The 14,934-nt window shown below is 36.3% G+C and overlaps 1 protein-coding gene across 1 annotated transcript in view; it reads left to right on the top strand.

Annotated features, from left to right (window-relative positions):
• ADGRB3 (adhesion G protein-coupled receptor B3) overlaps window positions 1–14,934 on the top strand; it is a gene marked incomplete at both ends in the record, with an annotated part of 445,134 nt that overhangs the window by 386,019 nt on the left and 44,181 nt on the right. Inside the window, 2 exons of the mRNA XM_079532449.1 lie at window positions 12,607–12,757; window positions 13,309–13,378. Coding sequence (XP_079388575.1) covers window positions 12,607–12,757; window positions 13,309–13,378 — 221 coding nt within the window. The remainder of the gene's footprint in view (window positions 1–12,606; window positions 12,758–13,308; window positions 13,379–14,934) is intronic.

Raw genomic sequence — 14,934 nt, 5'->3', positions numbered from 1 at the left:
AAGCCATTAAATTCACAGAGAAATCAGTATAAGAGCAGAGAATATTTGGTTTTATAAAATGCTGCTCATTTATATTAAATCAAAGTATTTCATCTAAAGTAATAATCTGAAATATAGGTTCTTTCATGAAGGAAAAAAATACAAAAGATAAGACTGAAGGATGATGGCTATGAAGGAGAGAGGATGATATTCCTGGGAAGTGAAAGAAATTGGTGCTGGCTTGGGTGATGTGCACAAAAGTTGTATTGAAGATCTTGAACTTTTGTTTAAATAGAGCAAGAGAGTATTGTCTGTTCTTCATGACTACGTAGATGAAAGGGATTTTCTTTACACAGAACTGTTATCCCTCATGATTTGACCTGATTTTTAAAGTTATCTGATGTAATTTTGTTACCTGCCAGCTTTAGATCATAAGAACAGCAGTACTGTATCAGCTCAACGTTCTGTCTTATTTGCTGTGGTGTCTACATTAAGCAGACAGGTAGGGAAGCATGGAAGAGAAGGGAATGAATGATCCTTTCCCCGATATGCCTCCCTATCTTTTTGCAGTCAGCATTTTAAAGGTTTCTGGAGCCAATACTGCATCCAAAGCACTCAGCAGTCAGCCTATTCTCTTACTGATTTTAAACTCATGTATTCCTTTGGCTATCTTAAAATTCTATAACATTGAGTCCCAAGTTGCAATTTTATAATGTTTTGAAGACATAAAGTAATCCTAGGTCTATGACTTGCAATTTTACTCTAAATCACACTGTGTCCTGATCAGAACTTCGTGCAACCTTTCCCAATAACTAGCAGTAATTTTTTTAAAAAAAGACCACAGATAAGACTGATCCACATGTATCCAATGCTCAGACCCAAAACTGCAGATGATCTGCTGCATCCTGTTGTCTGTTTTTTCAAGAAAAACAGAGATCGTGACACAAAGAAGTTGTCAGCATTTCAGCTTATTCAAAATTCACATATTTTTAAGCCAGCAATTCTCTTATAAATATTATAACCTCTGTAATATCTTTGACTGAGAAAAAATATTAGATGGTTTTTAATTTAAAATAAGAAAGTGGAAAAGGAGGTTTTGAAACATATATGGTGATAGTTTATTGAGATCAACTGAGTAATTAAAAGATTTTTTTTTAAAAAAAAAAAAAAAAAAAAAGATCTACGAGCTCAAGTCAGCCAGTGCTTCTGTGCCATGCAGAGAAAGGAAGCTGTCTTACAGTTAGCCAACTTAACATACAATAAATAATCACAAATATGCTTATTAGCTTTGTTTAATGGCTAAAAATAGGTACAGGAAAAGGAGAAGAGGGGGAAAAAAAAAAAAAAAAGTCCACAAAATATCTGCCTTATCTGGCTGAAGTTGATTCAACTGTAGTTCTAAAATAATTAGGAATGAGCACTTACCATAAAGCTGTCACAGCGTTACCACCTTCAAGGGTCAAAAATAATTTATCTTTAGAAACTGTGCCTACCATGGATTGAGAAGGCAATATTAATGAAGGAACAAACCAGGAAATAGCAGAACACTCAAAGCTAACTAGAGCTAAAATCAATGACAAGAGGCAGTCTGAAACACATGAGTAATTTATTAAGCAGCAACAGATTTTGGTAAATAGACCTTCTGATATGTGGGGTGAAGATAAATTTGCAGTTCTGTAAACTGAGGGTTTCTGTTTGCCCTATGAGTCATATATAAAACAAGCCTTCAAGAAATGTGTTTGGCCTTTTCTTACCATGTTTTCACTGCTGTACTTATCCAAAGCTATATCAAACCTTTTCAGGGGAAAACATTATTAGGATTAAGTTTCTGTCAAGGCAACACCCTGAACAATTATGTGATTAGCAATCATGTCTATCAGGTGTCCTGGAGTGCTCTTCTGTACCAACACTAAGAGAGCACTGGGTGCTCCTCTTTCAAGGAGATTGCAGCCTAAGTCATACACAGAACAGATATAATTCAAAACACTAACCTTGAGGCAATAAAGATGTAGTTTTATTTAAGTTCATCTTCTCTTTGATAAATGCTCATTCACACAGTGACCTCATACTCTCCATTAGGGAATACAAATTACCTTCTTATTAAGTTTAACTATTTCATTTCTATGTGCGAATGGACACTTCTGTTGTGAGTGGAACTGAAGATTAAATAATTCAAGTAAGCACTGGAATTTCAGATCAGCTTTTTTGGTATGAATAATATATGTTTACACTGTACATTATGAATGAGTTTCCATAGTGGAAGTTTTGTATGCAGTGTGCTTCCTTTTGTTGCTGCTTATACATCCAGAGCTCAGATTATATGACCTTCTTCAAGCTGATCATGGAGCCTTTCTGATTTGTCTCCCTGAAACAGCCAGCTCTGAGACACTGTCGTTCTTTTTCTGCTGTAGGTATCTTAAGGGGAAGCCCTTCAAATTGCTTTAAAAGCATTATCTGAAGCCCACCTGCAGAAGGCTGTCATGTTGTTAGGTAATAGTTATTTATGTAGTTTATCTTGCTGAAGTCTCTGTGCCTGCTGTCCAATGTTCCTCCAAAAATATTTCCTTCTTCATTTGGAAACCTCTATCCATCAAGAGACTCCCTATGAGTTGAGCTAAGGTCAAAGGAGTAGATATGAATACAGGCAAGAAAGCCAAGGCCAGCATAAAGATCTTTCTGGTCTCTTTAATTCAGAAATTTGGCTTGAAATATTATGATAGAAGAGCTATTCCTGTTTGTATTCCTCCTGCTTCCTCGTCTCTCTTTTCATTCTTTACACTTTTAAAATACACAGGTTGTTACAGTGTCCCTCTAGTAATTACAAGTTACAAATTTTGCAATTACACTAAATAAATCATTGTGAAAGATTCCACGTTATTTCACCTTTTGGTTGTTCATTTCATTGATACTACAGACTTTTTATCCATCTGGTTTAGCATAGCAGATAAATAGAGCTGAGTGAGTGTAATACCTGACACAATTTTCTCCTTGCTGCAAGACAGTACAAAAATACAAGCAGCACAAGAGGTCTCAAAAAAAAAAAAATTAAAATGACATTTTATCTTACTATGGAAGTTATGAATGGAAGCTATGAAGTGGTGAACTGACTTTTTAACATATTGTTCTTATTCTTCTTCAGTCTTTCATGTACACATGGTCACAACCTCCTTGTTTCTTTAATTGTGGATACTATTGCTTTTTTTCCCAACTGCAATCAATTATCTAATTACTCAACATCTCAGTAGCCATGGTATGCAGTGATGAAAACTGAAGGTCAGAGAGAGATAGAAATATGCATGCTTGAAACTAGGGATGCCCATATAAGCAAAATCATCTTTCTGTCATCATTCTTCTTAAATAAATACTTTTTAGGATGTATATATTTAGCTGTGATTAAAAAATAAACATAAGAGTAAAGGTATGTTATGTATGATAATATAATTACAAAGCTGCTATTGCTTCAATAGTTTCAATTAACAGTTGAATTAGATGGAACTCTTACAGCAATGGAGAGAAGGAATATTTGCTGACGTCAGTATCCCAGATGAGAAGATGGACTGTTTTTGTATGGCAGGGTTATGATTATCACAGTCAGACTAAGTGAAAGTCAACTGCAGGCATTGTTGTTGAACTTCTCTTTTTTGTCGTCATTTTGATTGCTGTGGAAACCCCCTAAAATTACATCACTTTAATTGTTAGCAAATTAGGTCAAAATGGAAAATTGAACAAACATGATCTAATTTAAGCTGAAAGTAGAGATTGTGATAGAGTGCTGATCATATTTTTCTATAAGAATAATTTGCTGACAAGGTCTTTAACAATATATCATTGAGAAGCAACACAAATCACTATTCTCCATCTACCCATCTGGATCTTGGCCTAGTAATTTTTCCATCAGGACATCAGTTTGCACTGCGTGCTCTTGAATCCTCCAATAGGAAACTAAAGTCTCAAATACCAGACTCTTTTGTCGCAAATCTATCAGTCTCTATTGTTAACTCTTATGTTACACCATCTCTTCAACAAAGCACCTTTGATTCCCTGCCTTTGTCAGTGCCCAGACACTTTATCCTCCTTTTCTGTGAACTGCATAGGGACCTCCCTCACAACTGAACTATAAACTACTCTTTTCTTTAAGCTCCAGTCATTGCTGACTCATGAGTAACCCTTATGCTTAGCTCAGCCACCCCTTCATTATCAATCCTGGCTCATTGCCCCTGGCTACTCGCACAGTGCCCACAGTGAACTTTTAAATAAATTAAACTTAGGAAGACTCAGGACCTTTGGAATGCTTGGCATGAGTTGCTCATCACTCTAATTGACTGTTGGCTCTTGTATCCTCCATTCTTCTCCAAACATGTATAGCCATTCTTATGCTAATGCATCTAAATATTCCAAACAGCTTTTGCTTCAGTGTTTACACAGTTGCCTGTTATATCTTTTCAAACCTGCCAAGAGCAACTGTCTTCATTTATGAGAGCACACTGCACATTCCATATTTTAAACTGTATGAAATTTTTGGAGTCTAAAAACAGTTTCTGAAAAATTGCTGTACTGAAAAGCAAAGAGTAAATAACATCAGCGAAGCCTATTTATTATTTTTCTATAATCCCCACCTTAATTTGCATATTTTCCAAGTAGAATTCTTTCTGACAGAACACTACAACCATTCTGCTAATATTCATTCCCTGTTTTCTTTCGAGTCACAGCTAGTTGTACATCCCTCCATTATGAGCAAGAACATAAGAACTTCATCTGTTCTTCAAAGTTGAGATTGATTTTATTTGCCCATTAATTCAAAAAACTAATTATGCTTTATTCACAAATCTATGCTTTTTAAAATGAGAAATCCACTTTAAAATAAGAAATATTTCAGATGAGATAAATGCAGAACCTCACAGTGCTGTTTTTACTAATTTTTCTGAATATCATGGCCTTACACTTGATTTTTAAATTAAAGGCATAAAGGACTTTTTTTTTTGTCTTACCTGAAAACCTGCTCCATAAACTTCACAACACATTCATGTAAGGACATACATTGTTACAATACTGTTATTTTGTCCCGATGGTTGGCATTTACCATTGTTAAAATGTTTAACATCAAAGCCAGCAGAAGCAATGCATGAGGTGAAATTGACTATATTCACTTACTAGAAAAATTATTCATCCAATACTTTTGTAAGCATTTAAAATACTCAAGATACAGAATGAGACTATAATCTTCTATTCATATATTTACCATCCTTATTCTTCTGGTGTAATGCCCAAAATAAATTAAGGGGAGTCTTTGTACTAACTTTTGAATTAGCCCTGGAAACAATTAGAGAATCCTTTTTATTCATTCCCTCTTGGACAGTCCAGAAAAATATGCATATTCACAGCACCAAGGCAAAAAGGGAAGAAGATTCCCTTATCAGGCTTACCAGGGCTTGCAGTCAAAGAAATTAAATTAGTCTCTAACCTGTTCTATGATACTGCTTGTGCCGAGTTCATTTGGTTGCGTATAACCTAGCAATAACAATTCAGACTGGGAGGATGACTAAAATGAGTGTGAGTGTATGAGAACTCTCATCCAACTGGCTTTCAATTTACAGTAAGCATGCCATGAAGAAAGCAATTCTGAGCTAACATATTTTAAACCTACATACTGCAGTGACAACATCTAGAGAATTGTAAACAATATAGAATGGATTTTATTGTCTCATATGGTAGCAATAGCTTAACATGTTATGAATTATCCAACCGCACTTCTTGCCTGTGTCCAAGCCAGTAACTACAATTGGCCACAAATGTTTTTATAGCCCTGAGACAAACCGGCACAAGACGGCATGCAGGCACACAACTCAGCTCTCCAAGGCAGGAGATGAGCTGCCTGCTGATTGACCAGAGGGCAGAGAACCTAGCCCAGGCTCTCATTCAATCTGTGGTTGAGCCTGGCTTGAGAGAGCACCTTTTGGCTCATGTCAAAACTGTGGCAAGGAATACACTAACAATTAATTGGCATGGATCACATGCTCACATTCCAGCACATAAAGGATGCTGTTGTTTTTACTAGAGCAGACAGGTTTTGACATTAGACAGTGCAAGGAAGATTTTCAGGTGCAAAAAATGAACTTTTACAAGCACACTTCTATGCCAAAAATAGTAGAATATCCCTTTACACCTGGTTAATGGAATGATTTTGTACTATGTGCATTTTAAGGTCTGGAAAAGAATAATGGCCAGCAAATGGAATTTGGGTTCAAATGCAGAGGTTACTGATATGAGGGATAGGAGTGACTGCATGCTATTTCTAAATCAGGTACAAACAGCACCTGTGTTGCTGGAGTCTGTACTTGGTGAAAAATAAGAGACATTCTGACTGATCTGCTTTGTCATCAGCTAATAAAGATTGTGACTGCTTCCCTCATGAGGGGTATATTTCAAAGCTACTTTTGAAGTAAGCATTGAAGTAAGCTTCATCTCCAGGTGAAGCCTCACCAGCACAGAGCAGAGGGGCACGATCCCCTCTTTCAACCTGCTGGCCATACTTCTTCTGATGCAGCCCAGGATGCAGTTGGCTCTCTGGGCTGCAAAGACATGCATTGCTGGCTTATGTTCAGCTTGCCATACACCAGTACCCGAGGTCATTTTTGGCAGAACTGCTTTCAATCCTTTCATCCCCCAGCTTGTATTTGTTGTGAGAGTTCCTTAACCCAGGTGCAAGATCTTATATTTGGATCTGTTGAACTCAATAGGTACACTTGGGCCTGGTCTAGGTCCCTCTGGATAGTATACTGTCTCTCTGGTATGCCAACCTCACCTCACAACTTGGTGTCATCAGGAAACTTGCTAAGGATGCACTTGACCCCACTGAAGAGTATTGGCCCCAGCATTGACCCCTGCAGGGCAGCATTCCAGCATTCCTCACTGTTTTCAATCCAGAACAGAAAACCAGATGTGGCAGAAAAATGAACCTTAAACCAAAACAGCTGAACAGATTGTGCTGCACATGTAGTAGTCCCAATTTTAACGTTTGTAATAATTCATACAAAATACCAAAAAAAAAAGTAATGAAAACTCAATACTGAATGTATCTACCTGTGGAATTTTGATGCTGTTGATAAAGATGTTCTTTGTGAGGCCGTAGCCATAAATTAAAGGAATTACAGAAACCGGGTCATTTTAAAGCTAATTATCTCTGAACCTAGAAAGTCATCTTATTTGTTGTGAAAAAAATGTGGTTGAGTAGAAGAAGAAAAATTGATTGTCCTCGATTATCCCTTATAACGTGTATGGAGGTGAATGCGTAAGTATTCATAAACTACAGCTGTTGTACTAAAAAATTAAATTGCTCCAAAATTCCAAGTAAAGGTTACCATTCACATCATCTTGTGCCATGCAAAATCTTGCAGTACAATAATTAGCCATGCAAATCTCTCACATAAATGCTCATGAAGTCTAATGCTAATTATTTTAGGTTACCATGTAAAGGTATCAGAACATAAAGTAGTGAAGTTAAACTACTTGAACCATTGGCTATTAAGAGCAGTGGAGGAGAATTTTAGAATATCAAAAAGTTTGTGTATAAGTTAATTAAAGTAGCTTTTCAACTGTTGAGTTAAAAGTATGAATAACATTATTTCACAGATAAGGTATTCAAACATTGGAACGGGCTGCCCAGGAAAGTGATACAGTCCTCATCCCTAGAGATATTCAATGGGTGGATGTGACACCAAGGTACATGGCTTAGGGAGGGGACTCAGTAAGTCTGATTAATGGTTGGGCTTAATGATCTTGAAGGTCTTCTCCATTTTAGATGATTCAATGATTTTAGAACAAACTCTTCACATTAGATTATTATTAGATATTTCCAGTATGGGTTTCAGATTTCCTGTTTTCCTTACTTGAATAAGAGATATTAGAAGTACACTAGCGCAGAAAAAGAAAAGAACATGCGATTTTTTAAAATCTAAATATTACCCTCAAAGTTTTGTGGTGCCAGTATTAATAATAATTCTGGAAAGGATTAATCTGAAAGGGAAACCTGAAAGTCTACAGCTATAATTTCTCAAGCATTTAGGAAATTAACAGTTTTGAAACTGAAGAGACAGCCATACTTGCCATATTTACCATTGAAATACCTTCTCTCTTCCTAAAGCACAACCTTACAATGAAAATCCCTGCTTGTTTGTCTCACAGTTTCTGAAAGCTCATCTAGCACTTTGTGGTACTTTACTCTAGAAAATAGTATTTATTCTAGAATTTAATATTAACTGAACAGTATGCGCTATTCCTGTAGTGTGACAGTGATTTTCATTCCTGAGACAAAGATATTCTGTTGTTCAAGTGTATAATCAATGGATATTAAGATGCTATAATTGCAAAATAATCACAAAAGAGAGTTAGGCAGAGTAGACTATGATAACAAAAGAGAATAAATGGAAAGCTTACCCTTATGCTGAGCTCACCCACAAAACACCAGTAGAGGCAGCCTCCAGAAGAGATCTTTCCCCCCCGTAGCCAGCTCTTAAATAGGTCTAGGACAAGTGGAGCCTGGCTCCACCCCTTCCGGCAGCACAGGTGAATTGCCTTCACCTGTGCTCCTCTGGCTGACTCATGGCTCACCTCAGGTGATCAATCAGAGGTTCAGGCTGTGACTCAGCAGTTCCCATACATCAAGTCATTTTTAAAAAGTCATTAAAGAAGGCAAATAAATAGAGAACTATATAGTATTTTCCTTTGTAGATTGATTCATTTAGCATGAACATAGAAAAGATAAATTGTTCTATGCCTGTTTAAGGACTTGAGGGTCACAAAAACCAATCGCTGAATGCCAGCTTTAGCAAGAAGTTCTGCTTCTGTTCTTTGCTGTGATCTTTGCATTGTCTTTGTTTTCATTATTCTTTGTTTCACTGTTTCTTCATTGTGCTCTTGAAGTGTTTCTTGTTTGTGTATTCAGTCTGTGGTCAGATTTCATAAGAATAAAATTAGCACCCATTTATCTCTTTAGTGCTAAATTTTTAATCTCCATGAAATTTAATTATTTTCATGAGTTTATACTAATTCCTGTATCTTTTTACAACAAATTCCAGCTGAGTGGATTTTAGCCCTACTCATTTTGTTATCAAGACTATAGATTGTATTCTTTGCATTTATTTTCCAGTTGTTTTGATTTTTATGATATTTATTAGAATGCAGAGACCGGCAACTAGTTTGTTGTAGAAAAAAGGACTGGTTTCAGGGTAAGACGAAAAATCAGGTAAACCTCTTTGTCTTTGTGTGGAAGATATGCTCTTTTATTTAAAAAAAATAAAATAAAATAAAAAATCAGAGGTTCCAGAAATTGTGATAAATGCTGATTTTCAGGATATATTCATCATCTGTTTCTGTAGGTCCTGGAAATAGATAACTGTTCTCTGTATTACTTATCATTATTACATTACAAATATTAAACTCTAGAAAAAGTAGATTGGAATTACCATTGTTTTTCACATTTTTCAACTGAGTGTCTCCCTTACAAGAATGAAAGAAGGAAATAATTTGAAGCCTGATGTGAGCCTTGCTTTTAATATTATATTGTTTATGAAGAAGAGATTATTTCTCTTACTTATATATTCAAGCTAGCTAAACACTTGAGGCTCAATTAAAGCTCATGAAATTGTGCTTTCTGAGGACAGAAAAGCTCCTTTCTCCTACTTAGAATTAAATCTGAGGAGCTGAGAACAGCAGCTATGGGAGGAAGAAGAGGTTAGTGTAACAGCCAACTTCATTTCAGAAGCTGAAGAAAGAATAAATTATGCTGTTAAAATTAATTTTGTTTCAAGTTGAAAGGCTCTCAGCACAGGTAATTAAATTGTTGAGTTTTAATATACTAGAATTAAAAGCAAATAAGAAATTGGGGAGGATGTGAACAAATATCTTTTGATTGACATGCTGTGGCTTTGTAAATTATGGGCTGCAGGTGCAGATGGGTGGGGGGGGGGGGGGGCAGGTGATGATCCTTTGCCAAAACTGAAAAGGAGAGGGAGGAGCCTGGGAGTAGTCCAAGGCTTGGTGAGAAAGAGAAAAATAAAGAAGAATAAGGTACTTGTAAAATTACGGCTCTCTTGCTAGAGATAATACCCAATTTAATGATGGCCTTTGGTGAAAATGAATCATTTTTTCTGTTTGTGATTTCACATCCCAGATACATTATTTTCCCTGACATAGCATGTTGTGGTTTCTTTTTTTATTTATCAAAGAATAAGAATATGGCATCACTTAAAAGCCAGGATTCCAGGGGAGTACTGACGAAAAGTGCTGAGCCCATGGCTATACCTGGTCGTGTACCAGCTGCCAGGGCTGGTTCCCTTGCTGAGGATGGAGGGATGCTGAATTCACTTCAAGCAGTGCCTTCACGTGATTCTGTCAGCATATCCAGCAGTGGTAGTTAGGTGATGTTCTGAGGCTGTTTTGCATCTTTCTGATAGTATGCGATACAAATATGCTGTTACATGACTTACCATCAGTGTTCATTAGAAGCCCATCTGCCATTCAGAATTTAGTTAAAATCAGCAGTCGTATATTCCAGCTAGAACACAGATTGTTTTCAATAAAACTTGCTTCTGTCTTCTCATTTTGTGATCAACATGATCATTAACATTTCCATCACGCTTCTTTCTTCCACAAAGCCATGTCCACATTCATATCAGATTATCATCATCTGTCTTTCTTTCAATACAGTAGATAAAGAATGAGCAAAAACTTGCAATCTATACTCAGTCATCCATAAGTGATAACACTGATTTCACCGAAACAGTTCAGGATTTGTTCATATTTGCTTATTTATAAGACAAATAGCATATTTGCATTTTTTGAAGTGTTTTAACTCTACAACTTCTTCCTAAAAGATTCTACACTGTTCCTGAAAAGTCATTTCTTGTCAAATTGTAGTTCCAACAGCACATGCCATGTTTTAACAAAAACACTGATGGAAAGTCAAAACAAATGAGCCAATGAGTAAATGAAAGAACATTTCTGTATTTTCTATAATGCTTACTGTGCATTTTGCTGCATAGCTTTCATCTTAAATAAGTATTTATTGTATACAGGAAGTGCTGTTACCTGTCAGGCTTTAACAGGATAGATTTTATGAATTCAAATACACTGGGGACATCTGAATGTGAAAAATAAACCAAATCTAAGGTTAAATGACTGATGCATTTTCAGGATCTGCTCGTTGTTGTTGTTGTTGTTGTTGTTGTTGTTGTTGTTTTCCTCCAGTCTACATTTCACTTTTTAAACATAAATAATAATTATCTTGCATACAGTAATTTAGAAACACTGCCTACTCCCCTGACCCAAATAAGATATTTGACCCAGCATTATGAGGCAAGGTGTTTGTCATATCTGTAAAATCGTAGTAGGAAATGAAATGATTGAGTCTTTAAGTGCATAACGTTTTGAAACTTTTGAGGTTGATATTAGGTGAAACTATGCATTTGATGCAAGAAGGTAAGAATCTGAGAAAATTTACAGTAGAAATTTCAAAGCAACACAATCTGAAACTAATAAAGAATATAAAATGAACTAAAATGCAAGCCTGGTGTTATATATGTATTATCTTTTCCAAACTTTCATATCTACCATCCTTGATTCAATATTTTTTATGAACTGGGATTTTAGTCAAAACTTGTCCAGTCCTTTCTTATATTCATTTAAGACACATCATGTTGCATAAAGAAATAATCATCACATCCACTCTTCTGAATTGTGATATTTCATTGTTAATATTGGGTGGGAAATTGTTCAATTGATGTGATTTTGACACTTTCAATTGTGATGAGGACTTTATTCTTAATATTTCTGGTTTGGGTTTGATGCAGTGGTACAATGCACACTTACTTTATAGCCTGCAACTGGCATTTCAAGCAACACAGTGAAGGATAGATCATAATTTATTTCAAGAAAGAGGCAAGCTCGTTTATATAAGTGACAACATCAAGTTTAATTAAGGGCTACAGTGACAAAGGAGAGCTGACTGCATGCACTCAAAATACTTTTCAGATGACAAATGTCTGACACCCATAAAAAACAATATTCAAAGTAATTGGTAAGGTTATGATACTTAAACCTGACTAAAAAGATTTCAGGCAGTATATTCTAGTAGGTTAACATTCTATCAGATTTGTGTGTAAGAACAGATAAATTAAGCTTAATCTAGAGCCAAAAATTCAGATTTAGAGTTTATATCTTTCTGTGTGGAGGTAAAGCAAATGCAACTGGCAATTAGGAGCATTTGTATACCCATGTTTACTTTATTTGGCTCTATGAGATTTTAGAACCAGTGTATTTGTTTTTTCACCACTACGGCATTTTGGAAATTCCTGGTCAAACTAAAAATGTAGAGAAAAATCTGTTTGTATGATTTATTTTATGTTCTTCCTTCCTGTTCTGCACATTCAGTGCTGTAGAAAATAGTCCAAGGTCTTCTGCCTACTCCAAACCAACATCTCTTTCTTTCTCTCTTTGTGGCAATTGCACCATAAAGGGAGAGCTGATGTTAAGGATAAAGGTCAAGATGATAGAATATGACAGCTCTGTGACATGAAAAGAGAAATGAGTGTCCCTAAGTATTCAGCATGAGCTTCTCTTTGATCCCTGCAGGGCATCTGCACCACAACCACCGCATTTTTGCACTTCTTCTTCTTAGCTTCATTCTGTTGGGTCTTGACAGAAGCGTGGCAGTCATACATGGCTGTTACTGGAAAAATTAGGACACGGCTCATAAGAAAACGTTTCCTGTGCCTTGGATGGGGTAAGTCTATAAAATTCATTTACTTAGAGTCATTGGAATGAAACCCTTAATGCAGTGACAATGTCAGGGGTATTATCATTTTCCTCAGTGAACTTGAAAGGTAGTAGATGGTGCATTAATAAATGGAGAACTAGGCTAGGAGTCTTTCCACTTTAGCTTCAGTATAATCATTTACCTCAAGACATGCTGGTATTTATTTTGGCATTCTGTAATACATATGTTTTAACATCCCTTTAGAAACTTTCAGCCAGGTTGTATAATATTAAGTAATAAAAATAAAATAACAAAAATAATTCACTGAATTTCATGAAGATTGTTATTAATTCATTTTAAGATGTATCAAAGGTACCAGTAATTTAGGTACATTGAAGTAATACAGAAAACATCACTGACAGTGCTTGAGAAAAACAAATCTGTGCTTTATCAGATGATTCATTCCATATAAAATTGATCATTTTACATTAGCTTGCCCTGTCATTTTTTGTCCCAGCAGAACAGCAGTATTTTGATCACCCTCTAATGATTTTTACCATTTGTGATTTTTTTTCCAGGTTTACCAGCCTTAGTTGTTGCAATATCAATAGGCTTTACCAAGACAAAAGGATATGGAACAGCTCACTAGTAAGTCAGTCTGAAATGTTAAATTACACTTTGAATTAACAGGGCTTTCATACTCATCAGGAACTATGTAGCAGGTTTTGGAGGCCCTCCCCTACAGGTGTCCATTCACACTTGGAAATGGCCTAAGAGTCACTGAGTGATCCACAGAAGCACAAAAGGAAACCACATGCCAGTCTTGCACTAAAATCAGCAGAATGCCAGGGATCCCAGTTTTCTGGGAGCATTTGAAGCAGCAAGCCACTTAGAAACCCTAAGGATTAGGTCCATTAGATGTCTAACATTTATAGAAATTTACAAGAGAGCCTTAAATGTTCTGGTTAACCTTTGCCAAACTCTGAACACATCTAAAATTGTACTGGCAAGAATTTCTTTGGCACAGAGGTTTCTGCCCACCAACAATGTAAGCTGCTTCCTAGGCTTTCATGCCCTTGAGCTGCATGGAGCCAAAGCCCTGCAGAAGCCTCCAAATATCTCTCATCCATTCCTCTCTTCTGGAGTGCCTAATCCAATCCTTTTCTTGAACCCTTCTGTGAGAGATGGCAAGAAGATCTGTGTATTCCATTTACACATTATTAATACAGGTTTTATTTAAACACCTGCCTGGTTACAGTGCATATTTAGCACCATGGAAAAGTCACACCTCTGCTTGTCTGCTCTTCCCATCTTCTGCCAAAAGAGCTTGGCTTGAGTCTTGCTCCTTCCCACAGAATCTTCTTACCACTGAGACATTATGTATCAGGATACCTTTCCTTCAGTCTTCCCATTTGCAGCTCTCCTCATGTTGCCTAAGAAGTTAAGTATGCGTCTGGACAGCAGGAGAGGAAATATGGCTTTGCAGCCTGCATTCATCAGAGATGTGGATGAGTTAGTTCAAGTTCTTGCTTTGATGAATATTTAATTACTCTCCTTAGCATCATCACTGAGATCAGGGTTCCCCTGCCTGTGTCCCACCTTTGTGGTACATAGCAGAGGGGGCTTCAAGCCCTTTCTTCAGGTGGGTAAGGCTCCAAATCTTCTCCTGATTACCTGCTCTAGCCACTGAGCTCTTTAGTTATGAATTGTGACACTCTGTGTCTTGCATTTTGTTAATGAGGAATGGCTTACCTAACTGATTTCTTAACTACAGGACAGCAGTTACAGCTGGGAATCATTAATAATAAAAACATCCTAGGTACCTGTTGGGAATTATATTGAGAATGTACTATTCTGGCATTTTTATAGCTAATAAGTTCTCATCATGCTGGGTTTTTTTTTTTTTTTTTTTTTTTTTTTTTTTTTTTAATGTGGTCCCTTGACCAATACTGAAATACCTGTTTGGCTGTGAGAATTATGAATTTTGACACTTCAGTGAATAGACCCTGTTGGGAATGTAGGTCTGCCTCTTGTGGGATTAATCCCATTGCATTTACTCTACTGAAATTATTCAAGCTTAACCATTTGCTTCAGTTAGTGTTGCTCCGTGCTTCCTTCCTGGGATGTATACATTTTTAACAGAAGATATACTGAAATATTCAGACAAAGCAACAAATCATTCATTTAGAGTGACCTGGAAAGTG

Source organism: Tetrao urogallus (assembly GCF_951394365.1).
Source record: "Tetrao urogallus genome assembly, chromosome: 2".
Taxonomy (NCBI): domain Eukaryota; kingdom Metazoa; phylum Chordata; class Aves; order Galliformes; family Phasianidae; genus Tetrao; species Tetrao urogallus.
Note: the sequence above shows the minus strand (reverse complement) of the source record. Positions and strands in the feature narration are given on the sequence as shown.